The sequence below is a fragment of the Neomonachus schauinslandi genome, chromosome 10, assembly GCF_002201575.2.
Source record: "Neomonachus schauinslandi chromosome 10, ASM220157v2, whole genome shotgun sequence".
Classification (NCBI taxonomy): domain Eukaryota; kingdom Metazoa; phylum Chordata; class Mammalia; order Carnivora; family Phocidae; genus Neomonachus; species Neomonachus schauinslandi.
In genome coordinates this window covers 129,822,345-129,846,569 of record NC_058412.1, presented here as the reverse complement: position 1 = coordinate 129,846,569, position 24,225 = coordinate 129,822,345, and the positions used below count along the sequence as shown (strand labels likewise).

At 45.5% G+C, this 24,225-nt stretch overlaps 1 protein-coding gene across 1 annotated transcript in view; it reads left to right on the top strand.

The window, feature by feature from the left end:
* The first annotated feature begins 16,374 nt into the window (after positions 1-16,374).
* Positions 16,375-24,225, top strand: part of ZNF217 (zinc finger protein 217) — a 12,490-nt gene continuing 4,639 nt past the window's right edge. Inside the window, exons 1-5 of the mRNA XM_044919049.1 lie at positions 16,375-16,390; positions 17,530-18,599; positions 18,648-19,011; positions 22,411-22,527; positions 23,280-24,199. Of these exons, the coding sequence (XP_044774984.1) occupies positions 16,375-16,390; positions 17,530-18,599; positions 18,648-19,011; positions 22,411-22,527; positions 23,280-24,199 (2,487 nt within the window). The remainder of the gene's footprint in view (positions 16,391-17,529; positions 18,600-18,647; positions 19,012-22,410; positions 22,528-23,279; positions 24,200-24,225) is intronic.

The following is a 24,225-nucleotide window of genomic DNA, read 5'->3' as shown; positions in this document are numbered from 1 at the left end:
GTCTGATTCAGACCAAAAAAATAAAAGAAAATGACATTTTTAACCAGCTACACAGACAACTCACTGGACCATTTCTCTCATTCAGGAGGGAGAGATGGAAGGAAAAGGAGGGAAGTGAGGACATAGACTCTGTGTGCTCTTCCCAGAGAGCCTGAACCTCGGGTTTCAGGACCCGTGTAAATGTTGTCGGGGGAGCTGAGGCTAAGTTACCAGGTAGATTCCAAGACAGTCCTATGTAAAAGTAGAGCCCTTTGTGGAGTTGCTACTCCATATGCATGGGAAGGGTCATCATAAAAACCACCCTTTGCTGTTGAACAACACAGGGCTCGCCTGTGGTTTGACATGGGCAACCCGACCATCTAATGAGGCAGACCAAGCAGAGGTTATAATCTCTATTTTACAGATGAGGAAACTGAGTCAAGAGCCCAGTGACTGGCCTCAAAACCCAAATCTCAGTTCCCTTCCCGTCGGACCTCTCTGTGGCCGAGCTCAGTGTTTCACTGTTCACTTCTATATGCATTTGTTGTGAGCACATCTTCTGATCACGGCTGTGGGCGGCCATCTAAGAGGAGATGGTGTAGGCAGTTGGAAATGCGTTTTAAGAGCTGAGGGGAGAGGTCTGGGTGGAAGATAGATGTTTAGGAGCCCTAAACATCCAGATGGCATTTTGAGCCGCTGGACTGGATGAACTCATCTAGGGAATGACCAGGAAAGAGAAGACAAGGTGTCATCACTGGGCCTTGGGTGCTTCAAATTCTGGAGGTCAGGGAGAGGAGAAAGACCCACGAAGGGGACTGAGAAGGAGCGTCCAGTGAGGATGCGGGTGGGGAGGTGGAAATCAGTAGAACGCGGGGTCCAAAGCAAGGGAAACAGTGTTTCAAGAATGAGGAAGGGGTCAGCCCTGTGAAGCGCGGCAGATGCGGTGAATAACATGGGGACATGGAACTAGCCATTCGACATGCTGTTACAACCGGAGTCAACACCAGCCCTTGCCACTGTCTTTATGGGGCCCTGCCTTATTTCCTGACTCCCCTGTCTTCACTCGCTGGACCCCAGGCACACTGGCCTCCTTATAGTTCTTTCCCCAAGCCAGCCTTTCTCCTGCTCTGAGCCTCTCCCCTTCTCCTGCCACCCCCCCCCCCCGCGCCCTGCTGTGTTAGTATGCTTTGTCACCTAACATCGTGGGTGTCTCTGCTCCTCAGGGAGACCTGATCTACAACCGCATTCCTCTTCCCCTCTCCAGGGACCCTTATGTTGCAGATACACTATCTGTGTGTTGTCTGTCTTCCCCTAACGGGGCAAAGACTTTGTTTGTTTTGCTTATGCAAGCTTGTCTCTTATGCTTCGGACAGTGCCAAGCCTCACCGCCCCCCCCCCCCCCCGCCCCGCCTGCAAAACTCTGGGTTTACAGCTCCACAGTGTGTCTCATTTAATTCTCCAGAGTCTTACAGAAAAGATATTATTCCCGTAAATAATAATGATAGATACTCCTTTTTCCAGTTTTATTGAGATATAGTTGACATATGACACTGTCTAAGTGTTGAACATACAACATAATGATCTGATATATGTCTATATTGCAAAATGATTATGGGAAGTTTAGTTGACATCCATCACCCCGTATAGTTATAACTTTTTTTTCCTTGTGATGAGAACTTTTGAGGTCTTCCTCCTCCTCCTCTTCATCATCATCACCCCATTTTGTGGATGAGAAAACTGAAACCCAGAGAGATTAAATAATATTCTGAGGCTGATGCAGCTTTCAGAACGTGGAACTGTAGTCCTTGAGCCAGGACAATTGGAAAGAAGACATTACCACACATTTTCAGAGGGAATCCACCCTCTCTCCCCTCGGAGGCACAGAGTTTAAACCAATTTCAGGAGGAACAGAAGCTGACATCTTGAAAGAATGGGAAGGGGGAGCCACAGGTCTGAAGGCTCGAGGTCAGAGGGAAGGCCTAATGGCTGAAGCTTAGAATCCCAGGGAAGGGCTTGCCAAAACTTGAGGCTGCAGAGTTAGGCAGGGGCCAGATCTACAAAACTGGGGAGGCAAGCTCTGGAGTTTCTTCTTTTTTTCCCCTGGGGCCATAGGAAGCCATTAAGCTGGGCGGTGACAGTATCTGATTTACTCTGTAAAAAGATCTCCTGGACTTTTGGGTGGAGCATGTGTTAAGGCAAACCTAGAAAGGAAGAAGCTGGAAGAAAGCTTACACACTCCATATATTTGGAGGAGAGAGTGAGAGGTCATGGTGCTGTGTTAGAGATAGAGGTAAGTGGACAAAGTTGAGATATGTTAAGCTAGAAATTATAGGCCTTGGTGGATTAAAGGTGCAGGTGGGGGAGGTGGAGATGAAATATAGTTTGACTTCTGGGTTTTGGCTTGAGTAAGTGGGCGGATGGTAGATGGATCCATTTATTGAGATGAGAATGGGAGTCAGATTTCAATGAACATTAGTTACCTTCTCCTTCCCCTACCTCCCTTCTCCCAAAGCTCCCCATCTGGAGTATCAGATGAGTGCAAAAAGCTTTCCAGAGGTGCTCTGAAAGTTATGTGACACATGTGGTTTTTAAAGAAAGTTTACATTTGCAACGTGAGTGAAGTCAACCTTGGAAAACCAGCCAGAATATTGGCGGAAGACAAAAGTTGTGCTCCAAGACGGTGGGGGGGGGAGGATGCCCGTCAAACTTGCCCATGGGACATAGACAGTTAAAAATAAACTACGCTCTTTGCACATTATCAGGGTTGATTAATTTAATCAAGTCGTGATGTATCTAAACCTCGATTTAAATTGAGCCTTATACTTGGCCCCTCCCTTTTCAGTTTGCTTGTAAAAACCAGCAATCTCATCTGTTTACAGTACTGTTCTGAGCCAGGTGGACTGGCAAACTCCAAGGGAGAGTCTCGAGGCTCCAGACCTGGCCTCCGCTTCGGAAAGGTGACTTCTGCAATTTATTTTTATCATATAGCATGATGATGTTTTACAGAGGGCTTAAAATTTCAAGATGACTCGAGTGGGATCAAGAAACTTAATAGAAAAGAGAGGAGTGTAGCGTTCCCTGGAGTTGTCGGTGATCCCTACTTAATTTAGTGCATTCAGTCGTGTTAAAAGGGCTGTCCCGGTTTCCTTCTCAAATGTCCTTCCTAGTTTACAAGGGCTGGCAGGTTTGCCTAACGTTCTCATTTTCTTTTCCTGCTGACTCTTCACTGCAGTTTTTCGGGTTTTCCTGTTCTAAACACGGAATTCTTTTTGTTTTTTTTTAAATTTTATTTTATTATGTTACGGAACGCTGAATTCTTTTAAGTCGAGTATCTATGTTGGCTCCATTTCAGCTCCAGGGATTAACGTGCAGTTTCCAAATTGTTTTTCTGTAATAGTTCCACAGTTAAATAAATACTTGTAAAATGGGAAGATCATATCGCATTGTTCTTCTAATTAAGGCTAAGTCTCCAAAGATGATGCCAATAAATGCTAAATGTAGCAAATTAGAAGGGTTTTTTGTTTTGTTATTAGATCGGAGAAGGCTGCGGCAGGCAGCATCTGGAGAGAAAACCAGAAGTTAGCGAACGAAGAGGTCTCATATCACGAGAATTAAATCAGAGATAATGGTGCGATTTTTCTAAGCGTACACTGGGAAATGTATCTTAAGGAGGGCCGATCTGTTTGGATAATTGTGAAAAACGAGGTGTAGCTGATGTGTTTGTCGCATTAAGGAGAGGTGAAGTGGGGCTTTTTCCGCCCTTTCTCTGAGTAACATGTGCACAGCATCAGCTTCCATTTGAAGGGACATTTCGGGTTCTCTTCTTTGTTTGTTGCCAGCGTCTCTGCAGCACCTGACTCCTTTAGAGATAGTCTAGCTGGTGATGGCAAAACAGGATTACTCGGGGGTGGAGCTAAGTATATGTGGACTATAATGCTTTGTTTTCAGTTTTCATTTCATAGAATAATAAGGAGTTCTGAGCTTTTCCTACAGAACTACATGTTCCTAGTGTTCTCCTTTACTTTTGGAGTTTGCATTTTTAATTGTTTTAACTGTGCATGCTTCCCAGATCTTAAGTATGAGTCTTCACATTCTAAGGGGAGAGTGTGGGTCTCAGGGATGCCCTTAACAGCAAATTAAGATCACTGTATATCCATTTAAAAACACAGTATGTGTTTGCAACCCAGCACTCAGTCACTGGCAGAATTTTCTGCAACGATTTCCCAGTTTTATTGGCACGTCTCCAGGAATAAGGTTCTTTGTAATTCTTTGCTCAAACATAAGGATCACATATAAAACTCCAAGCAGATAGATCAGTTAATACAATTATCTTTCAATTTTAAAAGGTACAACATAATAAGGTTTTTCTTGGGGGGGGGGAGGAGAGAGAAACAGTAACTAACAAACCATAGGATGCTATTATGCTAACAAAGTGGTAGCTTTGTAAGAGCATAGAGAAAAGCACAACCGTTTTTGCTCAGAAAATGATTCAGTAGCAACAAGGTCTGAGAGCCAGAAGCCTCATTGTTCTTAGTGAAACGATTATTTGTCAAAACATTTGATTGTTTCCCTATCCCTACTGAAAAGTTTGGACTTTTCTTTTTGCCCAATTTTGACACTAGAATTTTTAACTATCAGTGCTATTGTGTTTACAGCATTCAAGGTTTCAGAGTTCAAAGGTTATCCATTAACATGTAGAGCGAGGCTACACTTAATGTTGCGACTCAGCCTGGTTCCACTGGCACATAGCTTGTTTTGTAGCAATGCTCCAAGTCATTTGTTTTGATAAGTTAAATCAAGTTTCTTGTTTATGAAGAGTGTCTTTGGATTGCGTTTTCGGATGTGACTATTTATAAGGGTTTAAAAAATATTTTAAAGAAAGATATTATCTTCCCTGAGAAAAGGAACCCTAATACTAGAAATAGAAATGATCAACATCAGTGTATTTGAGTAAAAAAAAAAAAAGAGTTCTGGCCAAAGAATTTACTTCTGGCACTGCTAATTAATTGTAAGTAATTGGTTCACTTCCTTTTTAAAAAAGACTAACCAGACCATATGTGGGGTTAGTAGTTTTATATAAAATGACAGCAAAACATCACACTTGGCAAATTCTTCCCCTCTGCTAAGAAGCTCTCAAATTCCATTTTCTATTAACTGCACTGCTCACCAGCAGAGCATTTTTATATAGCCCCCACCCCTTTTATTAAATATATACTTTAAGCGCCTTTTTTGATAGGTTTTAAGTTTTTCCATTTTGGATACACCCATATTCCATAAAAAAACCCCACTTGGCTGTTTTGTTTGTGGTGAGTTGCTTAGCTCTGTTTACATTTGCATTCGTTTGCATTTTGGGGCAGAAAACTTAGTGGTTGTGATTGTTGCTACTATGGTTCCTCCTGGGGCGTACCTAAAATGAGGGAACACAGGCCTTCAGGATCAACCCCCTCCTTTCTTTTTGTGAACAAGGAAGAATAGGAAAGGCTCTAAATACGTTGGTTGTGGGAAGGGGAGCGGGGGCAAGGCTAGTTTGGTTCCCCCGTCCCCCCCAGTTTCAGCCTGGTTTTATCCACGTGGATTTCTATCAAAGCCAAGTGGATTCTTGGAACCTAGGCCAAGTTTAGAAATCTCAAGTTATAATAGCGGCGCAATCGGGCCCTTTTAGAAAAACAACAATTACAGGATAGCTTTATGAAGATGCTAATTAAACCATTTTAATCATGTCATCTCCTCGACCTTGCTCACACTTGACGAAAATCTGAGAAAAACTGTGCACTGCCGCCTTCTAACCTACTCAAACGGGTGTAGAAGCTTTTTTGCGGGTCATTCGTGACGAGTGACGACCCGGGAGTTCGGCTACTGGCCCCTCCCTCGCCTGGGCACACCTTGCAAGGGAAGGGGAGGCGGCGAGGCCGAGGCGTGCATCTGCGCCTGCGCGCTGCCCCCGTGGCCCCCTCCTCGCGTACCTGTCACTGGAACCGCCGGAGCGCGCGCGGGCCACGTTTAGCCGGATGGCGGGAGGCGGGGGGCGGGGGGCGCGGTGAAAGGCGCGCGCGTGCGCGGGAATCGCAGGCGAGAACGGGAGGGCGCGCGCTCGTCCGCTCGCTCGCGTCCCGGAGGCGGAGTCCGCGGCGGTGGGCGGGGCAGGGGCGCGCCTGCGCGGACCACGTGGCCTGGGGCGGGGCCTGGGGCGGGGCCGCGCGGCCGGTGAAGGCAGGAGGCGGGGCGTCTCAGAGCGGCGGGGCCGAGGGAGGGCGCAACAGCTGCTCCCTGAGCACTTTCTGACCCAACAGTCCCCCTGCGCCGGACGCGCCGCGCCCCGGCGGCTCTAGGGACCCCCCGCGCCTGCACTGTCCCCGCGCGGACGAGTAGGGGGCGCCCGCGCCTTTGCCCCCCGTGCGCACCCCCGCCCCGCTCACCTTAGCCCCGCGCCCGAGGTGAGCCCGGCCCCCAAATCCCCCGGGCGGGGGTGGGGTGGGGGCGGGGGGCGCTCCCTTTGGGGGAGGGTCTTCAAGGCGCGGGGTCCCGAGGCGCGCTGGGAGATGGCTTCGCCCCGCGCCCAGTGGCCCCCCGTCTCTTTTGGGGGGCCGGTGCGGGCGCGGAAGCCGGGAGGTGTCCGCACAAAAGGCCGAGAGAAACTCCCCGTCGCCTCCCCTCCCTCCTGCCTTCCCCGCCCCCTCCCCTCCTCGCCTGCTCCCTCCTCATTCAAACCTCGGCTCGCTCGTGTGGTGTCAGTTCAGTCCCGGCCGCCGCCGAGCGAGGAAATGGCCGAGGAGCCGGAGCCGCAGGTAAAGGGGGCGCGCCCCCCCGCCCGCGCCGGGCCCCGGGGCGCCTCGCCTCGCCCTCCGGAGTCCCCCCGAGCCGCCCTCGAGTCTCCCGTGCTCGTTAGCTCGCCCCCCTCCCCGGATGACCCCCGCCCCGCCCGGCCCCCGCTCCTTCTGTTCCGCTCCTCTAGGGCGCCCCCTCCCCACCCGGCTTCGGAGCGATTCCAGCAGCGAGGAGGTGCCGGGCGAGCCCCCGGTGTGTACAGTGTTTTACCATCACACTCACTCTTGGGGATAGTCAGGATGGTTTGGGGGCGGGGGAGTCCCCCTTCTCCGGCCGGGACCGAGGGGCCGGCCGGAGGGAGCCGGGGGCTGCGTGCGTGCGTGGGTGGGTGGGGGGCTGTTCCGGAAAAGTTGGGTGGCTCCGCCGGGCGGCTCTCCGGTTTTGCCGGCTGGGCCGTGGGGGGCGGGCGGAGGGGAGGGGGCCGGCGCGGGGTCCCCCGCGATGGCCCGGGAGGGGCCGGGGCAACTTGGGAACAGCCAAAACAATGCGTCCTAACAGGCGTCCCCCGCAAACAATGGCCGGGACCGTCCACACGGGCCGGGCGGAGGGCGCGTCTACAGGGGCCGAGGGAGGGGCTTGGCGTCGCCGCGGACCCCGACGCGCACCCCAGCAAGCCCCCCGGCGCCCCCAAATGCGTCCCCGGGAGTCCCGGTCTCCTGCTCATCCCTGAGCAGGCGGTGCACGGGCTGCGTTTCCTGGATGTGTGTGATAAGGTGTTTTTTTTTTCCCCTTTAATTTTAAAGATTTTTTGAAACTTTTTAAATAGCCCTTAAACGCTTAAAGAATATCTTCATAACTCTCACTTCTAGTTGGACTCCCAAAGCCAGCTGGAAGCAGAACTAGTAACTTAAAGGGCAGGAAGGATCGAAATGTTCGCCTATAAGTGTTTCTTTCTTTCTTTCTTTTTTTTAAAAGGGAAGTTTCTGCCGGGAGGCGCTGAGTGGCGAAACCGCGCAGTTTCAGATGGAGAGCCCTCTTCTCTCTTGCTTTGGCCCCAAAATGCGAGCGGCACGGGATGGGGAGGGGAGAGGAGGGCGCTGCTGGGGGCCCCTGGAGGCCGGATTTGGGGCGGCCTGGGCCGTTCTGCCCCGGTGGGGGCAAGACCTGGCCTGTGGGGTGCGCAGGCCGGTACCTGCGCCCAGGATCGGGACAGACGTTCAGGTCCTGGATTGGAACCCACAGTTTTTGGGATTCAGGGAGGGGCCACCGAGGACGGGAAGCCGCATTCTTGGGCGGGTGGGATGGGGGTGGGGTGGGGTGGGGTGGGGTGGGGTGGGCAGGCGGGGACTTTTCCTAAAGGTTTAGTTACAGGAACAGGAAAGAGCCACCAGTGGCCACTTCTGGGACCCCGGTAGCCTGCTTACACTTGGAGTAGTAGAAACTTTTTTCTCTCTCTCGTTTTTTTCCCCCAAGAAAAGAATAGTCACTTTAGAGTTTAAGGCTCTGGTGTATTCCTCTTTGAAATTCCTTGAGCCTCAATTTATCTTTCTGAATCAGCCTATAGGGCTTGAAGCATTGGCATGAACATTCCTAAACGTGTATTAAATGCAGGGCTGTTGCAGTGGTCCTTTGGCCAGTTTGGGGTCGTGTAGTATTGGCCACTACATGCTACATACTGGCTGGTTTCCTAGCTTTCTAGATCGTTTGGAACCATTAAGCTGTATGTTTTAAGAAGCCTAGGTCTGATTTAGTTCAGGTTGATTCAATTATGTCTTCATCGCTTTTGAGTTGGTTGAATGAGTTGACATGAGATTAAGCTCAACAAAAGAAAAGGCAGGGTAACGACAGCTGCCGGCCAGGCCTGGCGACTAGGTAGGGGTCTTGGGAGGCCTTGCACCTTCTCTTTTGTATGTGTTAAAGAAGTACATTTAAAAAATGTTCTTTTACTGTACTCTCCCCTCCCCCACGGATGGATGCCTTTATAGATATCAAATAAAACTTGAAATGCTAAATTCTATAATACTTTGAGAATGAATGATCTAGAGTTTCTAAAAAGCCTTCAGTGTCTGCAGTGACAAGTGCAGAGTAATAATCTAATTGCTTTTTGTCTGAAAAATACAGCAGTCAAACCACTAGTTTGTGCTTGCTTAGTTAATGTGTGCTCAGAACTTTTAAGGTGTGTCCTTAATGGTGGATGACTTTTTCTGAGAAGTCATGTTTATTTTAGATACTGTTTTTGTTCAGTATCCCAAAGACTCTAGTAGTATGTGTGTTTTTAATCCTGGTGTTTTAGTGAAGTCAAACCCCTCCCACCCCAAATTGCTGCCATTTTTTTTTTTTCATCAGTTATATATTAAATTCAAAGAGGCAGAGTGACTTATTTAAAAATCCTGTTGTCAGTAGCTACAACACAAATTTACAATTTATTTGGCTTGTTTGTTGGAATAGGGTTAATAATCTGATTGTTTGGAATTTTAATTATTTGGTGTGAAGAGGAAGGCTGCTGCTTTAGACTCCACCTTGGTTTGCATGCTGGAGGAGGAAGTGGGGGAGGATTGTGACTTTTCCAGGTGAAGGACACATACTTTTCTTCAGTGTCCACCTTCATTCAGTCCTTTTATCTTCACAGCACCTTCTAACACTTTGCAGTTTGACCTTTGCTGTTTTTAATAACTTGTAAGATCGAAGTTTAGCAGTTGTCTTGGGTTCATATTATTCCCTTTCACTTCCTAATGAAAAAAAGGAACTAATACACCACTTCGATAAAATTTGTAGAAAATATTTCCCCTTCACCCTGAAGAATCTATTTAGATAACAGCTTGATTCCCCCCCCAAGTAGTAGAGGGGAAGAATCGAGGGAGGAGAGTAGTGTTTGACTTTGCCTTTACTTTTAAGGTGGAGGTAGATTTGCATTCTCTTTGTAAGCCTCCATTTTTGGCAGAGGAACTTCTGGGAGGAACAGGAGCCCCTGGTTCCCTTCCAGTGGACCTTTAAAGAGGAAATCAGAAAATAAGACTTAATCATCAAGTCACTCACAAACTGATGAAATCATTAAGGAGTATAATGGCCTGGCAACGAAGGAGTCCCTCTCTCCTCATTTCAGATAATCACTTTTCTCTCTTTTAACAACATTTATGATGAAATGGCCTGTTTTTGCCACAGCAGGGCTGCCTTTTCTCAACCCTGGAGCACTCTTAATTCTGAGACGCTTGATTAGAGCCTCAGGGGTCCCAAAAGCTGTGCTGTTTTCCCACTTTATAAAATTACATGCTTTTCTCACAGTTGTGACAAATATGATATTGGTGGCTAAGAACTTTGGGGTAGTTTTAATGACTCTTCACTGTCTACTATCTACTACTTGAAAAAAAAAGATACTTTTATCTGACTCTCTGAGGACTGTAAATTGGACCTTTTTTATGTTTCACGTGAAGCTTTGTTTCCATTTGCTCAGAGACAAGTTCAGTTGAGAATGTTCCATCTCAACGTATGCCAAGTATGTCCTGTATGTTAGGGTTTTTGAGGTTGCTGGGGATGACTTATTTTAAATGGTTCATTGCTAATTTCCTATTTGAGTTTAACCCCGTAGCAGTATGTTTAGTAAATGAATTGGAAAGTTGAAGCCAAAGTTCTGAACAATGGCTATATATTTTCAAGCTTCAGAATTGTACAGTAGGAACGAGAAATCTGAGACTGTTGTATAAGCTGAGGAGTATTCCACTAGAATAAAATCAGTGTAATGAGATTTTAATTGAAACGGCTACATTTGGAATATACAGAACTGTTTTCAAGTTACTGAGGTGTTACAAATAAAAACCTGGAAGGTGTTTACAGAACAGCTACTGAGCAGAAATTAAAGAAATCCCAGTCACATTAAATGCTCTAAATAGTGAAAGGTTTAGTTACAGCATGTAAACTAAACTTGAGGCTGTGGGGGAGTCTCGATTTGTACATCCCATCTCCAGATTGGGGGGGGGAGGGGTGCTAACCAGTTTAAATGCACGTGGAAAAAAGAAGGAATTACACACAAAGACAGCAGGAAATTTCTGAAATTCGGGAGAGGGAAGCTTGATCATTATAACCGAACGGCCTTCTCTTGGGGGGCGGTGGAAAAACTCTTAAGTGTTGGCTTTTTAGGAAAAAGGTGATCGGGATTATTTTTCTCCAACCAAGAATGGAGTTAGGCAAATTTATAGTGGCCTGTGGGGCACAGGATTTTGAATTAAGACCACGAGGGCAGATAGAAATCTGATTTTGAGGAAGTGGTACAGGGACCATCCTTTCCCAAAATCTGCTGTTCATGATGAGCAAGCTCAATTCTTGTATAAAGCTATCTTCCAAATAAATAGTGGGGTGGCCCCTGGCAGCCGGCTGCCACCACAAACTGCCCTTTTATGCTTAACATTGGAATGCTCATTAACGACTTTACATTTGAACATTTGTTGACTGACTGTTCTTAACGTCCCCATTACTTCCTGCCCAGGGTAACTACATAACAGAGTTACTGGAAATTAGGGGCCAGTTTGGTAATTTTATGATAAAGTTGAGAAATAAAATTACTAAACCTGAAAAGACAGCTGGGTAAGTTAAATTGAGAGAATTAGTTTAAATTCCTCAGCTTTTGTTCTTTAAGCTTTACCTATGTTGTTTTTGACCTCCACATTCCTTCACTTCGTACTGAGGAGCTACGACCCTGGAGTCAGATGCCAGTTTTGTAATGGCTTCGTTAGGGTTTTGTGTTTTGTTGTTCATTAGTTTCTAGCGTGTCAGGAAACCTCTTGGATTTAAAATGCAGTTCTGTGGACTGGAGATTGAGAGTCTAGATCTCTTTTGTTCTTGTATCAGCATTAGGAGAACTACATGTTTTTATTTTTCCTACCTGTGTCAAATCAGGATAACCTCAAAACAGGTCAGTTAGACCAGAAGAAGTGTTTTTGGGGTTTTTAAAATCTGCGGATAAGCTTTGTTTTCAGTTGAGTACATAAGTCTCCCCAACAGTGGTTATATGGATGAATTGAAAGAGTTTTTTCCCTTAATTTTGAAAGCAAACAGGTGACTTAAGAGAGCCAGACATACAACTTGAATATTTACTCAACAGAGATAGGGAGGGGAATATTTAAATGTTGCTAAAGAAAGAGCTCATGCCTTAAAAGGCAGTGCCCATGTTTATATTTAATCTGGTTAGTTAAATGGGGTATAATTAAGAACACTCACCACTGGGCCGTGTGGAAAAAGAGTTGTGGGTGTGTAGGGTAGTGGTGTAGTAGAATGGTTATAGGTATTTATCTATATACACAGTTACCTGTGTGTGTGTGTGTGCACGCACACGCACACACAGGGTGTTTTCCTTGTGGAGAGCAAAAGAATACAGGTAAAGATAGAAGAGTTTACTGTTTTAGTTGGTTGGAATCCCTCTTTTTGGTGCAGTTAGTCCTGTCTGAAATCTTTTTAGAGTATTAAAGGTAGTACTGGTTAAGTAGCAGTAACCTCACAGATAGCCAGGCTTAATCTTGCTTAATGAAAATTTTTTTTTATTCATTTCCCTTAGAGTTCTCTTTTTCTGGTCAGGATGGAATTTTTAAAAGCCAGTTTACAGACCACAGTATCTGTTAATATTGATAATACCGAATCTAAAACTAATATGTGGTGCTTCAAGTTCACATTAAGATCCTTTAACTGACCTCAATTGATTTGGCATGAATCAGGCAGAGTTTTTAATCATGACACTCAAATATACTAATATGGTTACTCTTTTTTTTTTTTTTAACAGTACTTTGGTCTCTAATCGTATTTAGGACTGAGCTCTAAGTTTCCAGAAAATGAGACTGTGCTCTAGGATCTCTCCCCAAGCTTTGCCTTTCAACAATCATTTGCTTTTGGATAGTTTAGATTGTGACGTTGAATGTAAACTTCTGAATATTTTAATCTTTTTCTTTCACTTTTCAACATCTTTCCACAGCTATATTAGGAAAGTTGGGTTGACCATTTAGCTCATGGGTGTGACCTTGGTGATTTCCTTGAAATAGGGTTGAAGGATTTAAAGTTACAGGTTTGGATTGCACTGTGGCTTTCTATGTGCAGTTCTCTTCACTTGTTGGATTAAGACAAAAAAAAACCCAAAAACCCAAACCGGTATGTGTGACCTACAGAAGGAACATTTATAGAAAAACTGTAAGTTTCCTGACCAGATCTTGGAGATAATTTTGCTGTTTAAAGGGTACAAATGAATTGGCCAGAGACCAGCAGTTTGTGTGGGTTAAATATTTTAATGATAATTTATTTGGACACTTAAGTAATTCGGAGGGAAAAAGTAGATTTGTAGGAATACAGCAAATGACTTGGTTATAAGTGGAATTTTTATGTGTTTTTGACAGTTTTTGAGGACTTTGAATTCCTTTTACTCCATGATAGGGTAATAAATACTCCGTATCAAAACATGTGAGCTAACCTGTCCAGATGAAGTAGAGTCTGTGCTGTCTCAAAGGTTAACAGCGTGAGTACATTTGGACGTAAAGAACTGTTCCCAAGTGACAGCAGTTATCAGCAAGGTGGCATTTACTTCTAATTTGTTGTGCTTAAACACAAATTATTGTGTTTTTCATTAAGGATTGTATAATGTGTAATATTTGCTAATTTCAGAATTTACAGGTAGTGGCAGAAGCCTTACTCACAAACAAGTATCTTCTTTAACAACAACAACAACGGGAGACGTGGCCTAAAGAACGTTAGACTTCTCTTTCAGGCAGTGATAGCAATATGGTTCCTACTTTCTTTTCAAAGATCATCTTGTTGTAAATTTTTTTTTTTTTTTAAAGTCTCCATTTAAGTGATCACGATATCAAGTCAGCCCTAGTATTCTTTCAGAATATGAGGTTACACTGGATATTGCCTCAGGTGCCTTGAGTAAAGGTTTAGGAGCATTTTTTTAAATATTGAAAACCATTTTTGCCAGCTGCCTTTCAGTAGGGTGTTCCGAAGGCTCACTTTTCGGCAGACTAAAAGCATTTAGATTGTAGGGGTTGGATTATGATCTCCCCCCTCCTTCCTCCTCCAGGTCTTCGTGAAGACAGACAACTTCCTCTGCTAGCAGTGTCTTGCGGTGCTCTTGGCTTCCGCGTGCTCCCCCTGGAGACGCCGAAGGTTCAGGGAAGGCTGTGTGGGTGCTCGCGCCCCTCGCCTGCAGTGGTTGCTATTAACACTAATTAGATTAGAATGTCTATTTTTTTTTTTTTGTTAAGTTTTGTTAGTATTAAAGTCTTTGTTATTGCAGTCACTCTAAAAGATTTTAGATTTTGTTAGCAGATTGGTTTTAAGTGATGTAGATAATTGGTTTATAGGTTAAGGAAGTGTTCAGTCTGCATTCAGTTTCTAAGTCAAGAGTTGAAAGCATTTGCTATCAGAGATTTCCCCAGCTTGTCCTGCATTTCTGTTCTGGTGGGTCTGTAAGGGGAGTAGTTTTAAATCCAAATGATACAGTTTTGCTTGTGCTGGTCAACTTCATGGAGTGATTAAATATGATTCATTATTTTATTTTATTTTTTTTTAAAGATTTTATTTATTTATTTGAGAGAGAGAATGAGATAGAGCATGAGACGGGGGAGGGTCAGAGGGAGCAGCAGACTCCCTGCTGAGCAGGGAGCCCGATGCGGGACTCGATCCTGGGACTCCAGGATCATGACCTGAGCCGAAGGCAGTCGCTTAACCAACTGAGCCACCCAGGCGCCCCTGATTCATTATTTTTTATTACACCCTTGAAACTGTAGAGAATGGTATAGTAGATGGCAGCCGTAGGGAGCCGTGCAGAAGGTCTGATGAACCTTCGAGTTAATATCAGATGAGTTATGGTTGGTGACTGTGACCAGAGATGTTCAGTATTGACTCTGTACCTGCGCTGATGACGGAGTGCTTGTTCATTCAGCCACTAGGTGTTAATTGAGGGCCTGCCCCTGTGCCAGAGACCCCTTCTAGGTGGGAGGGGATAGCAGCGGACAAGGGTCTCTCCTCCTAGGATCTTACTTCAAAGGAATGGCCCAGGGTCTTCCTCTCTTGAGTGAGTAGTAAGGATGGCTATGACCCAACGTAGTCTAGTGCTCAGGACAGCTGGGCACAGTTAATGACTATCAGGATCTGTGCCAGAAGCTTCCCTTGAGGGAGAAGTGCTTCAGTTTTGCCTGGGAGGGTCTTCTTCCCCATCTCACCATCCGAGGAGACTCGCTGGCCCAGGACCTCCTTCTCCTCGTCTCCAGGCCTCCATCCTTCACCAAAACTGAAGCGCAAAACTGAAGCTCTTCTTGCTATGATTTTTTTTTTTGCACTGTACCTCCTTTACTAATCCTTCAGGTCTTGTGTTAGAAGCTGATGATGACTTGACCCATATATTTGAACATTTCAGAGATAAAAATTGAAACTGTTTCTCGAAGTCAGGCATTTCCAGTTACATGCCATTACCCTGGGTGGGAAATAAACAACAGGGATGTACCCACATCGTGTTTCTTAATCAGAGACTGAGTTTACGATTGGTGTCTTTTTGGGAAAGATTATCTGTAGAAAACTGGAGTTCCCCCAAATTTAAAATATCATAGAGTAGTAAAATTTCTTTAAAAAAAGAAAAAGATAATGTTGATGTCTGACATGGAGGACTAACTTTGATTTTGGCAAATTAGGGCATTAAAAAAAAAAAACAACTTTACTGCTCCCTAATGCCACTCTTTCATTTTTTAAAAAGCTGTTTTGCAACCAAAAAATAGAAAGGGCCTCAAACAGAGGACAGCCTTTATTCAAATTGAAATTTATCTGTGTACACGGTGGAGAACTCAATGAGCTGTTTCTGTTTTTCATATAGCTGTCAGCCGGTGAAAATGTGCTGGTCAACTTCGTGGTGTTTTCAAATATCATTTATATCTTGATTTAAGATAGCATTAAAAATTCTTTTGAATAAGTCTATCCATAAATGTAGACCTACCCCCCAGAACCACAGAAATTTGGAACTCTTGAGGATGATCCTGTCATTTAACCATCTCCACCAAGTAGATGAAGATGGGGTATGTGGTGGTGACAGCTTGAAGGTTGTGACTTAGCCAGAACTAGAACTCAGGTCTCTGGGGTGTTCTGTTATTTCCCACCAAGCTGGTAGCCAGCCCCAGTGTTTTATCCTCCATTGTGATTACAACAAAAGACTCAGAAATTAAGATAAAGCACTTTAGTACGTTCTTTCTTTACCCTAATCTTTGATCTGCAGTCTTATTAGAAAAGCTTGATGTTAAAGATCTGGTTTATTCAAAACTAAAGATAGCAAGGGGCATGAGAATTTTCTTTTATTATGAGTGTAAAGAAGGGGAAGAAATGTTTCCTTGTCTTCTCTGAGCCTAGAGGCCCTTGCTCTCTGAGGAAGTGGAAAGAAGAAAGTAAAGCTGAAGGTGGTGGGAGTAGTTTGCAAGTCTTTTTGTCTTGTTGGGGAGAATGAACAGACCTCAGTTAAAGTAGTTGAGACTATTGAAAACCAATTCTGTGCTTGCCAGAAAGGTGGGGGCTATTGGGTTTTTGGAGCTTAATTCCCCTTCAAGAGTGAAAATTAGCTTCCAAATCTGAGCCTGCAGAGCTAAATAAAGTAATAGTCCATTTTTCACCTGGCCAATGCATAATGTGAAAGGTAGGTTAAAAAAGTGGGAGGACCCATTTTCTGATTGAAGACTGAGCCATGTTGAACTGGTTGTGTGGAGGATTTTAAAGTGTATATTCACAAAGTAGCTTTGTGTATATGTATTTCCTTGTTTATTGTGTGGACAAGGAAGCCCAACCCTGAGGCTTGTTGAAGCAGAAAGTTGTTACAAGCAAACTGGGATTTGGACAGTGGGTTGAGGGTTAGAATATCCTGTGAGCCAAAATGATGAAGGTTTCTCTTGGCCAAGATGAGCATCATTCTGAAGTGTTCTGTAGTTTTTGAATGTGGATTTTATGAAAGGTTCCTGTTTTTTGTGTGTGTAGGTTGTTGGCCAATGCGTGTGTAAGGCTTCAAGGGTGCATTTAGGCATTTGTGTTTCTTGACTGTATATAAGACAGTTTGAAGTTCTGGCTTTTAAATTTTTACTTAAAGTGCTGTAATTGTCATTTTTCACAGTTGGTATAGTCTCTAGATTTGTAGAGGCTGTTGATAAGGATACACATGTGCATTGTAGTGTTGGCGTTTAAAATGCATTCCGCTGAATTGAACAGTTTCTGCCCTGAATCTTTACATTTTAGATTTAAATCATTAAAGGACCACGTGTTACGTTTCTTAACTGGATGAAAATCTAGCAATTTGATACGTGTACTGATTGGATAAAATGCTAATGATTTAATTAACGAGCATGTTGAACAGGATGCCCTGTGTTAGTTAAGGGAGGAGCAGATGACCTAGGCTACGGGCAGACCAGCTGTGAGTCGTCCACACCAGGCTTCTCTTTTCCCTGGCTGCAGCTAACCATTTCTATGTTTTGTTTTGTTTTTTTTCCCCCCCCCTCTAGGTTTTGGAAATCCCTTGTCTCCAGGTTGCTGGGATTGACTTCTTGCTCAATTGAATCACTCACTCAATGGAGACAAAGAGAATTAATGCTTTGTGCTGACTCATATTTGAATCAAAGCGTTGGGGAGTCTGTCTACCTTGTTTGTGGAAAGAACCAGTGAGAAGCTCTGTCACCGAGCTTCCTACAACTTCGGAAGATAAGAAGCTCCAGGAATATATACTTTCTTTTGAACTTTTATAACAAATATTTGTTCTAGTTTTAAGTGCAGGGCTGCTGGGGGTGTGAGTGACAAGTCTTACAAGTGGCCTTATCCCAATTCCAGAAATTCCTCCACCGGATTCTTATTTTATATACAATCCTAAAGTGCCAGGAAACATGCCAACTCAATCCCTGTTGGTGTATATGGATGGACCAGAAGTTATTGGCAATCCCCTTGGCACCCAGATGGAGCTAGATGATGCCGTGTCAATAAAAGGGACCACCGCTGTTCCTTTCAGAGCAACGCAAGAGAAAAACATCATCCAAATAGAAGGATATATGCCCTTGGACTGCATGTTTTGCAATCAGACCTTCACACATTCAGAAGACCTTAATAAACATGTCCTAATGCAACATCGGCCTATCCTCTGTGAGCCAGCAGTTTTGCGCGTTGAAGCGGAGTATCTTAGTCCTCTTGATAAAAGTCAAGTGAGAACAGAGCCTCCAAAGGACAAGAATTGCAAGGAAAATGAAGAATTTAGCTGTGAAGTATGTGGGCAGACATTCAGAGTGGCTTTCGATGTCGAGATCCACATGAAGAAACATAAGGACTCTTTCACCTATGGGTGTAACGTGTGCGGAAGAAGATTCAAGGAGCCCTGGTTTCTTAAAAATCACATGCGGACGCACACTGGCAAATCCGGGGCCAAGAGCAAACTGCAGCAAGGCTCGGAGAGCCCAGCAACAATCAACGAGGTGGTACAGGAGCACGCAGCTGAGAGCATCTCCTCTCCTTACAAAATCTGCATGGTTTGTGGCTTCCTCTTTCCTAATAAGGAAAGTCTCATCGATCACAGGAAGATGCACACCAAAGAATCTGCTTCCGGCTCCAGTAGTACACAAACAGACTCTCAGCAGGGGGGGATGCCATCTCCGGGGGAAGAGTTCCTGCAGTTTTTAAACTTGAGACCCACCTCTCACCCCGAAACCGGCAAGAAGCCCACAAAATGGATACCTCAGCTCGATCCATTCACCACCTACCAGGCTTGGCAGCTGGCTACCAAAGGAAAAGTCGCCGTGTGCCGAGAAGTGAAGGAACAGCCGGGCCAAGAAGGAAGTACCGACAATGATGATTCGTGTTCAGAAAAAGAGGAGCTTGTCGAAATCTGGAACGCGAGTAAGAGCCATTCCGAAGGTTCGGGAAAGTCCAAGACAAGTAAAAGCAGTTGCGCAGGCCTCGCACAAGATAAAGAGAAGCCCAGACCCTCCAGTGGTGAAGTGCCTTCCGTGGAAGCGGACCCGAAGTTGTCCAGCAACAAAGAGAAGCCGACGCATTGCTCGGAATGCGGCAAAGCCTTCCGCACCTACCACCAGCTGGTCCTGCACTCGCGAGTGCACAAGAAGGACCGGAGGGCCGATGCCGAGTCGCCGACCATGTCAGTTGATGGAAGGCAGCCTAGGACGTGTTCTCCAGACCTCACCGCCACCCTGGATGAGAATGGAGCCGTAGATCGCGAAGCTGGTTCTGAGGATGGATCTGAGGACGGACTTGCGGAAGGGCTCCAGCTGGGTAAGCCTCTCCTCCATGGGCGCTGTCCTGCCTCTGTCCCCGTCCCAGAAATGAGGGTTGGAGAGCTGGGGCGGAGGCCAGGCTCTTGGGGCGCCAACCTGTCGTAAGTCACTTCACCTCTCAGGGCCTTGGTTCTGCCCAAGGGCTTCTTCCAGTTCTGAAAATTCTGTTGCTGTATCTTTTGCTCACGGAGGACTCACATCATCTTCACTTGCGCATCAGTCTGAGGCGGTGGTTCTGACCTGGGGCGGTTGTGCCCTCCGTGGAATCTGGTAGTGTCTAGAGATATTTTGGGGTGTCACAGCCGTGTTGGTGTGCGGCTGGCACCCAGTGGGGGGAGGCCAGGGATGCTGCTGAACATCCCCACTTGCCGTGCGCAGGGCGGCCCCGCAGCCGGTGGTTATGTGGCCCAATGTCGGTGGTGCCAGGGTTGAGAGACGCTGGGCTTTGCCTCAGGGCTTCTGGCATACCTGAGCTGCTCTCTAAAAACGGGTTGTCCTTAGGTGCAACCGACTTCCCTGTCCTCCGAGACCCAGCTCTCATGCACTTCCTCCAGCTGGTGGTCTAGTCACAAAAGGTACTGGGAATGATTATCGGCCAGAGCAAGGGTATCTTTAGAGAAACTGGTGCTACCTGGTACCCAGTCCTCTATGTCTGGTGGGCTAGTATTCATTAACAGTTAGCTCAGGGACCAAGACCATTTGTGTGTAAAATAAAGGGAATGTGAACACACCAAAGATGGTTTAACGGAATCTCAAATGCTCAGATTTTTCTTGAACCTAATGGCTTTTTAGAGGAAACGGGAGTCACCGCTGAAGGTTCAGGGAACCTCTTATTTCTTGAAGCCCAATGGACATTATCCAAGGCAGAGGATCCCACCTGTGGTTCAGGTCTTGCCCATTTATACTTAAACCAGAGCTGCTTCTGTCTGTTTAATGATGTTTTGTTTGAGTAAAGGATTCTGCTGCTTGAAATTCGACAGTTAAAAGAACCTCTTGCATCTTTAACAACTGAATGGTGGGAACATGAATTAGTCTTAGAGGGACCTTATCATTCACAAAAGAAGGTCTGCTACCTTCTTTGACTATAACTTGATGGTATGTGGCTGGCTTGTGAGAACTCGTGTGTGAGACCAAGATGAATTTGACCGGATGATACACTGGATGCTTCATGCTCCAAACCAGTGTCAGGTTCTTTTTGCCATCACAAGATGGATTGAGAACAGTAGTGTTCATACTGAGGATTTAGGATGTTTTGAGTTTCAGGGGACACAGGAAACCTAGCATCTAGGATACCACAGTCTTCAGAAATCTAGAAAACACCATTATGGTGTCTTCATGACGTAAAAAAGGCCTTGAACACAGAGACCTGTCTTCACAGTGGTTCCGAGTAGTGTCATTCCTGTTCAGGGGAGATGGTTGGGTCCCCTTGCTGCCCCCTTGCCATGAAAGAAATGAGATGGCCGGTCGCATTCTGCCAGTAGGTGGTGTGGGCAAAAGAACCTGGTGAAAATCTTGGTCGTCAGGCGGATAGAATGCCTGGTGGTAGCTGGGAGCGCCACGACTTGCCTTTAGTCTGGTTCTGCCACTGCATTATTCTGTGGCTGATTATGTGTTGCTTAACCTTTCTTTGCCCTGATTTCTCTGTTTGCAAAATTGGTTCGTCCACCCTTGTCTTCCACCTCCCAAGGATAATTTCAACAGCCTCTTGATAAAAAGTTGGCAGTCCTTTCAGAAACTATAAAATCAGAGGTGATGCCAAAGGAGCAGGAACCAGGTACATGTGGACATTTCACATCCTTTGTGTTAAAACAGACCCATTTCATAACTTTTTGGATATGATGCAACATACCATAAATCCTGACACATACTTGGGAGTAGGAAATTGCAGTAAGGCTCAAACTCAGCTCATTGGGTGTGATTGTAAGACAAAGCTGGGCCTTCTGTATTTAGAGAATTGACTTTCCTAAGTTTATATTATTATGTGGTGGTCTAGATTTATCTTCCTGTTATTTACTATCAACCTGGCTTTCTTGAGATTGACTTTTAAGATCAGAAGGCAAAGTAAATATTTTTTGTGTTTGTTCAACTTCATAGTATGTTTAATAGTGGTTTTTCATGTGATTGTGTTTTTAAGTCTTCACGGTCAGTGGTGGTCTCTGCTGTTCTACTGTTGAGAGGTGCTCAGCGGTGCATACTTTTTCCTCAGGGGAATTGAGGGGCCAGGGGATCATGCAGTCCTGTCCTGGTTGTCCTGGAGGCTGCCCACAGTTGGCTCATAAGCTGCTTTTTAAAATCTGTAAACTAGATCTATATAATCTAAGATACAAAATTGGGAAGGAGCAGGGAAAAGAGGCCTTTTTAGTTGGAGTTAACGGTTTTCAAGGCAAAAGAGCCAGTTTAGTTATGCTCAGTTTTAAGAGGTGACCCCACCTCCTTGTCCTCACTGCAGTGCACGGAGTACAGTATTTGGGTAAGAGGAGGTTTATCTAGAACTTTAGCACTCGTTTTTATGGGTGTTAAATTTTTTTTTTTTTGGCGGGGGGGCGGGTATCTTAACTGTAGCAGTGTACTTGTCTTTGTGTTTAGGTGTTTAGGTATAATCATCCTTTAATTAGTGGCAGCAGTGGGCCTTTACTGTGTTGCAGCCAGATACACTGTCCTGGTCGTTGCAGAGATTGAAGTATATGGTTTAGCCCATTGTCATTTGGGGACAGATTTTGATTGATCTCAGCTATATTTTTGGCCACGTGAGTGCTTGTGAATGATACAGTTTGCTTTCCAGAATGTGCTGAATTTTGACAAACTTTCTTAGGCGTTTGACCCAATGCTGAAACCTTTTATTTTCTTTAAAGATTAAGTTGTGCTTGCTACCCTCTAGTGGTAGCTGGCCCAATCTTAAGATAGACTTCTTTTCCCTGGTGGTTGGGGAAGCTGGCAATTTCTATTGGCTCCGTTTTCTAAATCAGTTATTCTGAAGAAGCTGGTTATTCCAGCCAGTGTCTGTAGGTCCAGCTTCAGTCTGCCAGATCCTGCTTGTTGCAGACATGTTGGGAGAACAGAAAGTTGCCCATGCACGTCAGTCTCTTAAATGATCTTTCCTGTGATTGAGGCAAAGGAAGAACTGAATCAAGGACACCAAATTCTGCTGTAGTCAGAAAACAAAAACAAAACCAAGAAACAGACACGCATGTTATAAAAAGCTTCCAAAACTTCAGTCTCAAAATAGCATTTGGTGTGTTCCTGTCCTTTCTGGTATACCCCAACACAATATAAAAATTATTTTATGCTTTACAAAAAAAAAAAAAAAAAAACCGTCTCCATCAAGAATACTTAGCTTGTCTTAACTCGTGTACCTGAGCTGTCTTCTTACAGAAATATTTTTTGTTTCTGCTTTAAGATAAAAATGATGATGGAGGAAAAATAAAGCATCTTACGTCCTCAAGAGAATGTAGTTATTGTGGGAAGTTTTTCCGTTCAAATTATTACCTCAATATTCATCTCAGAACGCATACAGGTAAGGAACTTCCTAGATTTTTAAAATTCTTATTAGCTCAAAGAATTACGATGGAGCTTTGTGTCCTGACTTCTTTTATGTTGTTGTTCAAATATTCTGTTAGGCCCTTGCAATAGTTGAAGAGTAAGTGTGTAGTGTGTTGATGGTAGCTGTCATAATGTCCTTGTAACTTGAACTGTTCGTGTTTCGAAGTTTGTTTCTTGTTTAGTTTCTGACTACTGTTTCATCTTACTAAAACCTCTTTAATGTTTTTTCACGCCACAGCTTTTTTTGTATTAACTGTTATGATTTAGAAGGCAACAAGAATATATTTAGTATTTTCTTTAGATTGTAGAAGCAGCTGTGACATAATAATGGTTCAGGAGGCTGGGTGGACTTGAACTGCCTCTCTTCCGCTCACTAGCTGTGCGTGCAGCCTTGGGCAAGTCATTATGCCTTTCTGTGCCCCCGTGTTCCTAGCTGTAAAAGCAGGATAATGATACTCTTCTGTTCCATAGGGCTATTATGAAGGTTAGGTAAGTTTAAAATGTGCTGTTTTTTTTTAATTAAAGACATGTATTCACATTTTCAAATAGTATAGTAAGGGTGATAAAGTGAGCAACTTGAGAAAAATCCTGGGTATGCAGATTCGTAGAGAGAGAAGGGAAAAGGAAAGACCCTGTATTCTTTCCTGGCAGATAATTTTAGCTTCCAGAGATCTATTTTGATGTTCTTCATGAACGTGGGTGACACAGTGACATTTCTCGTTTTAGGTGAAAAACCATACAAATGTGAATTCTGCGACTACGCCGCGGCCCAGAAGACATCTCTTCGCTATCATCTGGAGAGGCATCACAAGGACAAGCAGATCGATATTGCCGCCGAAGGCAAGACCGATGGGAAAACCCAGGAGACCGAAGATGCACTACTAGCCGCCGACGGTGCGCAAACCAAAAATTTGAAAAGATGTTTTGATGGTGCCAAAGATGTTAAAGGCAGCCCACCTTCAAAGCCACTTAAGGGGATGGCCTCTACCTTTCAGAATGTTCTGGGCAGCACTGTCCAGTCACCAGTACTCAGAGATACTCAGGATTTCAATAAAAATGCAACTGATGCCGGTACTGATAAAATGGGCAAAGCTCCTGCCCCCGCGGGTTTGGACGTGTTCCCGAAGAGAGCGCCAGGTGACCCTCAGCCCCCCGAGCCCGCGCGTAGGCCGGAGGCGGGGGTCCCTGCGCGCGCGGACGGCAGTGCGGCCCACGGTGCTGACGGCGGCCCCAGGGAGGAGCAGGTGGGCCCGGCGGCCGACGGCAAGCACAGGGCCGGCGGGGACTGTCAGGAGAAACCGCTGAACCTGTCCCTCGGGGCGCTTCACGGCTGCCCCGCCATTTCTCTGAGCAAGAGTTTAATCCCAGGGATCACCTGCCCGTTTTGTACCTTCAAGACCTTTTATCCGGAGGTTCTGATGATGCACCAGAGACTGGAGCATAAATACAACCCCGACATCCACAAAAACTGCAGAAGCAAGTCGGTGCTGCGCAGCCGGCGGACCGGCTGCCCGCCCGCGCTGCTGGGGAAGGACGTGCCCCCGCTGGCGCACTTCCCCAAGCCCCGCGCCAGGCCCACGCCCGCGCCGCCCGCCAAGGCCGCGCCCGCCGACCGCGAGCGCGGGAAGCCGGGCCCCGCCGCGCCCGCCAGGCCCCCGCCGCCCCCGGGGCT